Source organism: Aptenodytes patagonicus, chromosome 23 (genome assembly GCF_965638725.1).
Source record: "Aptenodytes patagonicus chromosome 23, bAptPat1.pri.cur, whole genome shotgun sequence".
In the NCBI taxonomy this organism is placed as follows: domain Eukaryota; kingdom Metazoa; phylum Chordata; class Aves; order Sphenisciformes; family Spheniscidae; genus Aptenodytes; species Aptenodytes patagonicus.
The window spans coordinates 1,518,177-1,528,065 of record NC_134971.1 but is presented as its reverse complement, the minus strand read 5'-3'; the positions used below and the strand labels follow the sequence as shown (position 1 = coordinate 1,528,065).

General features: G+C 56.9%; 1 protein-coding gene across 3 annotated transcripts; it reads left to right on the top strand.

Annotated features, from left to right (window-relative positions):
- The first annotated feature begins 783 nt into the window (after positions 1-783).
- On the top strand, positions 784-7,922 carry JAML (junction adhesion molecule like). 3 transcript variants are annotated; one of them, XM_076358453.1, is made up of 8 exons: positions 784-871; positions 3,113-3,401; positions 4,755-4,918; positions 5,307-5,532; positions 5,693-5,822; positions 6,206-6,266; positions 7,018-7,113; positions 7,338-7,922. In XM_076358453.1, exons 2-8 carry the CDS (start codon positions 3,359-3,361, stop codon positions 7,497-7,499), a joined length of 882 nt encoding a protein of 293 aa, XP_076214568.1. In that variant the 5' UTR covers positions 784-871; positions 3,113-3,358; the 3' UTR covers positions 7,500-7,922. The 3 variants fall into 3 exon arrangements, with proteins under 3 accessions (XP_076214568.1, XP_076214567.1, XP_076214566.1); XM_076358452.1 differs by lacking the exons at positions 784-871; positions 3,113-3,401 and having other exon boundaries at positions 4,484-4,918; positions 5,696-5,822; XM_076358451.1 differs by lacking the exons at positions 784-871; positions 3,113-3,401 and having other exon boundaries at positions 4,484-4,918.
- The last annotated feature ends 1,967 nt before the right edge of the window (positions 7,923-9,889 follow it).

The following is a 9,889-nucleotide window of genomic DNA, read 5'->3' as shown; positions in this document are numbered from 1 at the left end:
ATGAGTACGACTTAACTTTCTCTTCCTTTGCTAGCCGTATGGAAGTTGCTCTGTGTACCACTGATACTGGGGTAGAGAACTGTGATTGCTGTGGTACTCCAGAGGAAGAGGAAGGATCACAATACGCTTCCAAAGTGACTGGGGGTGGGGGGTGCCAGCTGAAAGCAGTCCGCGCTGTGTACCTTGTATGTGTTTCAAAAGGGAGCAGCTGACTACGCTGTGAAAAGCATGTTGACAGTGGCCCTTTTGCCCATAAGATGCCTGCTAACCTGTGGCCCCTGATAGCACCAGTAGTGAGGGTCAGTAAAAGTTGCTCAGCAAAGTTACTCAGTGCTGCTTGCTGCTGCTACCTCATCAGGACAAGATCCAGTCTGCAGGAGTGGTGGTTCTCTAACGAGCTCTGATCCCCAAAAACAACCCAGGAGGGAGCACAGGCCGCAGAAGGGTTGCTTGCCAAGAATCTCCCTGTTCTTGACTTCTCACATAACGACTGATCGGATCGGTCTGCCACGATGGAAGGACTGGGACTGAGCCACATCTTGTACCTGTGAAGTGTCTTCTCCTTACAAAGCTGCATACCCATCATCTGCTCTCAGGCATACGCATTTATAATTCTTCTCACCTCACCGTAACAGTCCCTTCTGCATTCTGATTTGTCAGTACCACAATCTAGCTTCCTCTTGCAAGTTGAAAGTGACCACCGAACTGAACTTGAAATAGGAGACTCGAAACCAAAGACTGGTAAGTAAGACAAATGTCTTGCATGTACAACCTCAAGATGATTTAGCAACTGATTCTTTCCGATACTCCGAATTAGTCACCGAAGAACCCTTCGTGCAAGGGACAACTTGACTGCCCCAAGCCACACTAGGTGAGTATTTTTTGCCGTAATATTTACTTTTTTTTGTTTGTTTTTCCTGAAAAGAGAACTAAGGAAACATAGAAGTGCTGAGGATTCAGACACCGTGTGCAAAAGTAGGAAAATGTGAAGGCAGTACGGTATCTATGTGTTTTTTTTTCCCAATCTGTTTAGTAAAGGCAATCATCCTGCAGAAGGATTTGGATATGTCAGCATCGTAATATACATAACAGCCTGGGTGAGTGGGTGCTGTCTTCAGCTGGTGCACGCACAGCACCTACTTGCTGGTGCGTGTCGCAGAGGGAGACCCTGCAAAAATGTGTTCCCGGACAGGACCAGCATTTATCCTGAGAAATAGGGTAAGAAGTCCAGGAAGGATTTGATGGCAAATAAGGCCCAGAGCCTCAGTAGCTCAGCTACAGAGAACTTTGGAAGTTCTGAGTGTAGATAGCCTAGTACGCAGGCTTCTGTGTGCTGAGGACTTTTTTTTTAAGCTGGCTCCTATTTTGGGCCCTGCGTGGGGGTGGTCCTGGGAGGGTGTAGCTCTGCTTGAGTTCTACGGCTTTTGGCAGTATAGCTGGAAAGTAGGATGCTTTGGCCTGCTGCACTGAGAGATGCTGCACCGGCTGAGAGCTTTGGAGCTGAGCATGAATTTTGCTCTGTTTGTAGGTCATGTGTGCACAAGCGCGGGTTGTACAGCAAACTGTGTCACGGCAGAGCTGCAAACAGCATAGTCTAACTGCACAGCTCTCCCCTCCACCTCCAAAAAACCCAACCCCCAAACGGGTCATGTTTTTTGAAAGGCAGATTTGAGAGAATTGCAGAAGGCTTGCTGCCACTTTTCAGGATTTTGGTTGTGGAAAGGGGAGGGCGATGAAGGGCAGAGGTGGTTTTACATCATTGACTGCAGGCAGAAATGCCATGCGCTCACTGGAAAGCCGTAGCAACTGTTTCTCAGCTTGGAACAGACCTGTGCGTCCCCCAGCAGCTAATTCTGGGCCTGTAATCCCTGTCTGAGCCTGTCTCAGGGTATTTCTGAGCTTCCTTTGCTGAGAAAAAATGCATTTGGAAAGAAAAAGGAATTAGCAAACATGTCTGGCCATGTAAAGAGATGGAAGCTTTCTTAGGGGATGAGCCGTGGCGGGGAGGAGGCCTTCCCTGCTCCCTGCTCGCTCTCTGCGGAGCTGCAGTAGCTGTTCCTGCCGCTCCACGGTGCGTGCACGGAGCTGGCACATCCCCTGTCACCTCCCTGCTGCCCACACTGTCCCTTTGCACCTGGCGTTATTGTCACCATCGGTTCTGCCTGGAGTGCCAAGGACGTAGGCCCTGCCCCAGGAAACTTGGTATCCCAGGACCACAGATCTGGCGCTGTGGCTTTCTGCTCCACAGCACTGAAGGGAGCAGTGGATCTCTGAGAGCGACGGGAATAATGGCAGATGTTTACTTTACATATTTACTCTAACTCCTTTCATGGCTGTCTCTTGGGGAGAAATATCTGGGACCTTTTCCCCTTCTAAGCCTTACTGAAGCTTGTGCAATCGAGGAAAAATGAGAGAAGCTAGCAAGCTTTCAGAGATGATTCGGCTCTTGTCTTTCTATTTCTGCAGCAAAAATGCATGTGTTGGAAAACATGTGCTGGTAATGGCAGCCTCAAATTCAACTGTAATGTGCAGGTTCTCCAAGCGGGAGGGCTTCTCTCAGTAACTTTTTGCCCTTAAATATGTTTATCAGTTTTGAACGGGCATAGCGCTGAATCATGGAGCAGAGACACAGCAAGCAGGGTACTGGCTTTTGCCTTCCTGTGATCCACGCTGGCTGGCATATTCCTGACGACAACAGCCAGTCCTTCCTTGGGCTGCAGGGTATGTCTACAATGTGTAGAAAGGAGACATTGGTTTTATTTTGAGAGATGTGCAGCAGGTCAAGCTGAATACAGTGATCAAACGTGGCACTGTCTGAACAGACCCCGAAGGGTTCCAGCAGAAGCTCTCACCATGTGCAGCACCCTGGAGCAAGGAGGTTATTTCTAGAGTAAGGGGTCTGTGTTTTTAGGACCTGTACCCAAACTTCCCTGAGTATGTAGTAGAAAAAACATCCCATTGCTTTCTGAGCAGAGTTGACATCTATGGACATCTCAGTTCAGATGCTAGAGACTCGACCCCCACACCACCGGAAAGATTCATTACTTAGGGGAAAATGCAAAGGTGCTTCAGGCTGAGCCCTCCCCCCCACTCTCTCTCTTTTCCTTTCCAGGGCTCAGAGCAGTCTCAAACTACAGATGTATCTGGCATCTGTGCTTCACTGAGTTTCAGGCTCCCAGCTGGGATAGTGACTAACTTAAGAGGCTGAACATCCAGGCAGCAAAGATCGTGTCCCTCCCCGAAGAACTGAAGGAAATCTTTTTCTGACCTCGGGGTTCAGTTCAGTTGCAAGTTGTTGGTGTCCTGCCCCAGGGGAAACTGGTGCGTGCGTCACATCTGCTGTTCTTTTTAGAGTAAAATGGAGGTGTTGCTGAGCCTGACTCTGGTGCTGACATGGCTGGGTAAGCTGTAAGTCGTCGTGGTGGTTTTATTTGCCTTGCCTGCTTTGCCCTCTGCCTTCGCTGAAAGACCCATCGGTTCCTCTCTTCCTGCGGTGAGAACCCCTTGGGGTTTCGCAGGCGCATGGAGCTGGCAGCAGTAAGTGGGCTCCTGGGTACCAGTAACTTCTCTGGTCTCTGGGTGCTGCATATTCCCTTCCTGCAGAGCTCACACACACATATATATAAGCTTCAAATTGAAACAGCATGCCTGGATGGAGTCCTGTACTTATTCTGCTGGACTCCAAGGCTTTAAAAGAGGTAGAACAGCTTTGCCAAGTCTAAATACAGGGAAAGCTTTCCAAGGTATTGATTTTGGCTCTGCTCGAGGCAACTGGCTCCCTTGGTCTTCTCCGCTGGCAAATATTTGTCGTTTTCAGCTCCACAGCTGGCCGAGACCAAAAGAAACCTGTTTGGGAAGCTGTAGCACTTTGCATTTATTATTTACAGGGCATCAGACAAGTACTTGGTGCTTCGCCAGGGCCCAGCCCTCAGTGGCTTGTGGACAGAGTGAGCAGAGTGGCTAAGACACCAGGAAAAGTCTACCTGTCTGAGCAGCTCCCCACTGAATCAGCTCACCTAGTTCTTGACAAACAAGTGCCAGAGCCTCAGCTGCTCTTCTTGCTAGGTTTTGCTAGTGCAGACTCTGGGGCGTACAGGGTTTCTCTTGACGAGCTCCAGGGACGTTTTCTGCCTCGCTTGTTTCCCCTTCCTGCCGCACGCTTTGCAGCCCGCCGTGTCGGCAGCTGCTTCGTCCTGGTTATGTCAGCTCTGTGCTCTTTGATGTTCCTCTGTTCTGTTTTTTTTCCCCACTGTCCGGCTTCTCTAGAAACCCTAAGCAGTAGTTATGTGGCCAGACAAGTCCAAGCCCAGGTCAGGAGCCTGTGAGCAAGGGGTAAGGAAGCCAAATGGGCGGTGAAGCGGTTGAATTGCCCCTGGCCTGGTGTAGATGAGAGTGGCGCTGGTTCTCCCAGCCAGTGACTCACAGGAACCCTGCCGGAGCTGCAGCCTTTGGCTGGGAGACGTAGAGGGCTGGGGTTGTGCTTCCCCATTTCTCTTCTGCGTGGCTTGCTCAGCGAGCACAGCAGCCCTTGGTCTGGCGGCTGGGAGGATGTGCTGCCCCGCATCCCAGGCACGCCAAAAGCAGGGGTCAGGGAAAGGCTTTGCCCGCACAGGGAGCAGGGCCTCCCCGTTGCGCTCTGGACTGGTCAGTGCCGTTAGCCGCAGGCTTATCTGGAGAGGAGATATCTATGGGGACAGGCAGGCTGCATCTGGCCGTCCTCCCTGGACTCATCCTGCTGTCCTTGCCCCTGGCAGAGCGATGCAGCGGGTCAGCTGGCTGGGTGTTCACGGAGCCTCAGCTTCGAGCCAGCGCTGGGGACTCTGTCCTGCTGCAGTGCATCTTCCTAGACCCGGTGGCCAAGGGCTGGACGATGGCCAAAGTGGACTGGCTGCACATGGCAGGAGCCGACACGCAGAAGGTGGGTTGAGACCAGGGGGTGGGCGGTTGAGCAGGGCATGGGGGCAGGGGGCAGGGGAGGGCAAGCGAGGCAGCCTTGCTGCTCTTGGGAGGCTGCGGGGAAGCCCGTCTGCCTGGCCCAGGCCACAAGAGGAGGAAGGTTCCCCTGTGTGGCAGCGGGGCACCTCCACCGCTCCCCATGGCCCCGCGTCGCAGGGAAACCACAGCGCTGGGTGCTGCGTCCTGGGGCTTTCCAAGAGTGTGGGAGTGAGCTGGGCTCTTGCACGCAGCCAGTGCTCCGCGGGGAGAGGGAGAAACAGCAGATCTGAGGGCTCTTGAGCAGGGAAGGTACACAGGGCGGTGCCCTTCTGCTGGGCTCCTTTCGCCTGATGCTGTCTGTGCCCTGGCAGGAGGAGACGGTGTTTTATTACTACAGCAACCATAGCATCCCTGTGGGCCGTTTCCGGGACCGGGTGCAGTGGCAAGGGGACATCTCCCGCTGGGATGGCTCTATCCAGTTGCAGGACGTACAGGTGAATGACAGCGGCACGTACATGTGTGAGATCCGGCTGCTCCAGCGCAGCAGCATCTTCAAGAACCACACAGTGCTGCACGTCAGCCCCACGGGACAGAGAGGTATGTGCCCTATGACTGCTCCCCTCTCCTCTCGCCCTGTTCGGCCCCACGCAGAGGGGCTGCAGAGGCTCCGGGAGGCTCTCAGACCTGCCACCACGATTAGTCTGGAGTAGGGCTGGGGTCCCTGTGTGTACCATCCCCTGCCTTGGTATCTCCCCAGCAGGACGAGGAGCAGCAGGCGCCCAGGACTCTGCGGCTCTGGGAGACACTGGGCTTTGGCCTGTGACTGTGGGCTGTGGCTGTGTGGCCGTTGTGCTGGCTTTCCTGGCCGGACTCAGCCTGAGGAAGAGGTACCAACGCTAGCTGTGGGTTTATGGGACTGAGCAAAGCACTTCCTTGCAGCCCTCCTGCACTGTTCTCCCTGGCCAAGCGCTAGCCTGACCTGGCCTAAGCAGGGCTGGAGCTGTGGAAACCAGAGGGTTCATCATCCCGGGTAATGCCGCTGCCTGCCCACAGTGGGGTGTGGACTCCTGCTGCCCTCTAGTGTCACGCTGCCCTGGCCGGTCCCCCCTTTGCTCCCAAACCTCCTAGGCTCCTGGCATGCCAGCAGCAGGGATGGCCTGGCCGAGGCACACGCAAAGGGATCCCAGTGTCCCAGGAGAGGGAGGGCAGGGACAGGAGGAGTAGGCAATGCTTCTTGCCAGAGATGACACCGCTGTTGCCTTCCCTCAAGGTCTGCAGCCAACACGGCCCTGGAAAGGACTGGAAATGGCGGCAGCAAGAACAAAGCAGAGGTGAGGGCTGAGGCTGAGCTGGGTGGAGGGGAGTGTGTGCCTGCCCTGCCCTGGGACACCGCCACAACCTGCAGGAACCAAAGAGAGGGAGGAGAGGCGGCGAAGGGGAGGGGTGAGGTGCACAGGGCTGCAGGGCAGGTGCCGAGCGCCCACGCCTGTGCGCACACCGGGCAGTGCCCTTGAGTGGCCAGCCACCCCCAGCGAGGGACATGGCACGCACAGGAGAGCTGCGGGCTCCTTGCTGTGCCGCTGGCTGCGTGCATGGGTGGTGGTTGGAATGAGCCCCAGGTCCTGCCGTTTCGTTTGGCTTGCAGTTAAGAGGAGGTGCTGATGGAGCAAATGGTCCGGCAGCAGCCGGATACCTGGGAGCCGAGAGGCTTGGCAGGGGGAGATGGGGTCCTGGGCCACAGCCTCCCCTGGAGGCTGAAGCCAGTGTTATCCTCATGCAGGATGGTTGCTGTCTCGTCACAAGTTTGGACTCGATGATCTTAGAGGTCTCTTCCAACCTTAATGATTCTAATGATTCTAAGGCTGCGTGTCCTCAGGACACAGACCGATCACTGACATGGGGTATATGGGGCACAGGGCTGGGGAGGCTGAGGGAGGGGATCCCACACTGGCCAAGCACGAGGTGCTGTTTGCTGGCCAGCCGTGGCTGTGGCTCTCGGTGCTAGTCCTATGACTGGGGTGAGAAGGCCCTCCTGTATTTGGGGACCGCTCGGTTCCAAGTGTCCTCATCTCCCGCTCGTAGGAAGCGCTTTACTCCTCAATCCCTGGAGCTGAGGTACCCAAGGCTGAACAGGATGCAGGGAAGAAGAGGAGAGCCGAGGAGACCTACATAACCATGGTGAGGAGGCGAGCAGCTGCCCCGAGCTGTGGCAGGCATGAGCAGGGTGTGCAGCTGGAGGGCTGGTGTGGCCCCCTACATCACCAGCCCCTCCAGGGTGACGGCATCCAGGGCCTGACCCCTCACTCCCCCTGCCAGACAGCAGCATCCCTTGCCTCCTGCCCCCTCCAAATGGGCCCCAATACCTGCGGTGAGACTCACGCCCTGTCCCTTGCTCCTTGCAGCACCCTTCTCCCTTCCGGGAGGACGGCTTCTACGTGGAGCTGGCCAAGAGGGTGATCCCGGCAGAATGGATGGGAGAGGGGAGACAGGGTGATGGACAAAGCGAGGAACCCTACGGCAGACCAGAGGCGGCACTTCCCTGGACTCCAGAGGGGGAGAAATAGCCGTGCTGGGGGATGTAAGCCCCTTAGCCAGCAGGTGTGTGCAAGACATCTTTGTTCCTTTGGACAGGCCAGCATTCTGCTGCTGTTAGCCCTTCCTCTAAGAAGCGGTGCCACTTCACTGTGTACTCCGTGCCAGAGCCACTGCTGGGGCATGTCCCACCCAGGTTGTCTGCCGGGGGACCAGGGGAGACATGTCTCTCTGGCTCTTGTCTCCTGGTCTCTGGAGGGGGGCACAGAGGGCACAGCCCCACGCTCTAACTTTGATCCTGGTCCGTGCAGCTCCAAGTCCCGAGATAATGATCTCCAAGGAGAGCCTGGTGGGGGGAGGAAGGGGGAGATGCAGCAGGAGCTGTGCAGATGTGCCAGTGGTATCTTCTGAAGATAATAAAACTCAGGGAGTCTTCCCTGTTTCTGGCTTCCTTTTACCTCCTGCTTAAGCGTGTGATGTCCAAGCGTGCCAAAGACTGCCTGGCCCAGGGCCTGGGAGCCCCTGCACCCATGTGCAGCCTCGCACATGGCGCCCACGCCTGCCCCGCTGGCTCCAGGGAGCAGTAAAGCCAAATGGGCCGCGAAGGGGGACCCTTTGCAGCAGGAAGGGGCCTGCCTGAGCTGTACTGAGCCCTCCTGCTGCCCTAGCTCTGCAGGGGATGGAGGGGAGCGGGGCAGGCCCCACGGGCAGTGGGGTCCCCCCATGCGTGTGTGCTCACACGTGTCTCCCATGCACTAGCCGCTCGCCATGGTTGAGCACCTCCGCGTGCACCCTACACCTGGGACTCGCTGCCCTGGCCGGGGGGAGTCCAGCAACCCCTCCCGGGCCCCCGGGGCAGCGTCTCGGCGTGTGCTGGTTCTTCTCCCGCACTATATATAGATGTTTGACACCTCCAGGTGCAGAGCTGGGAGCCGCTGGGGACCACCTCCCACCCAGCTCTGCTAGATGGGAGACTGCAGCACAGGCTGCTCCGGGCTGCAGTCCTTGGTTTCACGTTGACACCCTACTCTCTTTTCCTGGATGAAGCCAAGTAATGGGATTACAGGAGGAATCGACAACCAGAGCTGGTTTTGGGGTGTCGGGAGTTACGTATGACCTCCGCTGCCTTTGCGGGGTCATGGGACCTGTTCCAGCAGAGCAAAGCGTTCTCTGCCTGCCCAGCGTGGTTGGGAAACCATGCTGTGTGTGCAGTGAGTGTGTTTGCGAAGCAGGTTGCCTGTGTTCGCCCTGGCACTTCTCTCCCACCTGCCCCGTTTCCCCTCCTGGAGCTGAGTGGGGAGCAGAGCACCTCTGTGTCCCTCCTGCCACCCCATTGCCCCATCCCTTCCTCCCCAGGGCTCTGGTGCACATGAACTGAGATGTGCTCTGGCTCCAGGGCACCCCTCACCTTTCTCCTCACCGATGCTGCTGCAGCAAACCCCACCATCCTGCGTCCCGCAGCACAAGAACTAGGTGGCTGAGCAGCTGCTGTCACTGGCTTTCTGGTCTCCATGGGGTCACATGTCGCCTCCTTCCTGCACCGGTCTCTGCAGCCTGAATCCAGGCTTGGAGTTCATGGCCCAAAGGCTTCCTTGACCAATGGTGTGAATGAAAGGGCCCAAAGACCTTCTCCAGCCCTGCTACTGCTGGGCAGAGCCTCCCCGTCCCAAGGGCTGGATGAAGAGAGGGCGTTGCCCTAGGATAGCATGCTGCTGGGGAAGGGACAAGGTGCCGGCAGAGTCTGGCACCGCTGGGAAGCGAGGGGGCTGCCCCGGCATCAAGCATGGGAGCAGGCAGGCGCACCGGGAGCGCTTCCACCTGCTGCAGGCTGCCTGCCTGTGGCCGTGCCTCCTCCTGGGCATGTTGGCCGGGATGCTGTGCAGGCTGCCTCCGTGGGACCCTCTGCCCTTCCCAGGCCAGATCAGTCCCTCTGCTCTCTGCCTGGCTTCGGGAGGGCATTTCTGATGTTCCTGGGCCCTCAAGAGTGGGAACTGCTGCTGTGAACGGCATGAGCAGGGCTGGGTTGCCAGCCTCCAGCAGGGCAGAGGTGACACATCTACATGGCCCCACTGAAATCAGGGGGCTGCAAGGGCCATGGGAACCCTCAGGGTCAGGCCTGCGCTGTGGGGCACTGGTCGAGTCCCTGGGCTCCTGGCCTCCCGGGGGGAAGAGAAGCCCTGAGCGCTGCTTGCTCCAAGAGCAAGTTTGCACGGCCAGAGGGAACCCCAGAAGCAGCCTGCTCCTCGGCTGCCCTGGGCTCAGCACGCTGCAGGAGATGCTCTGTGACACAGCCCACGACCAGACCCCGGAGCATGGAGCAGGAGCGCCGGGAGCGTTCGCCTTCTGTTCAGGGGAAAATTTTTCTGCCCTCCCACTTCCCCTGCTGAAATCCGCCAACCATAGCATTTACTGATTTTTTTGA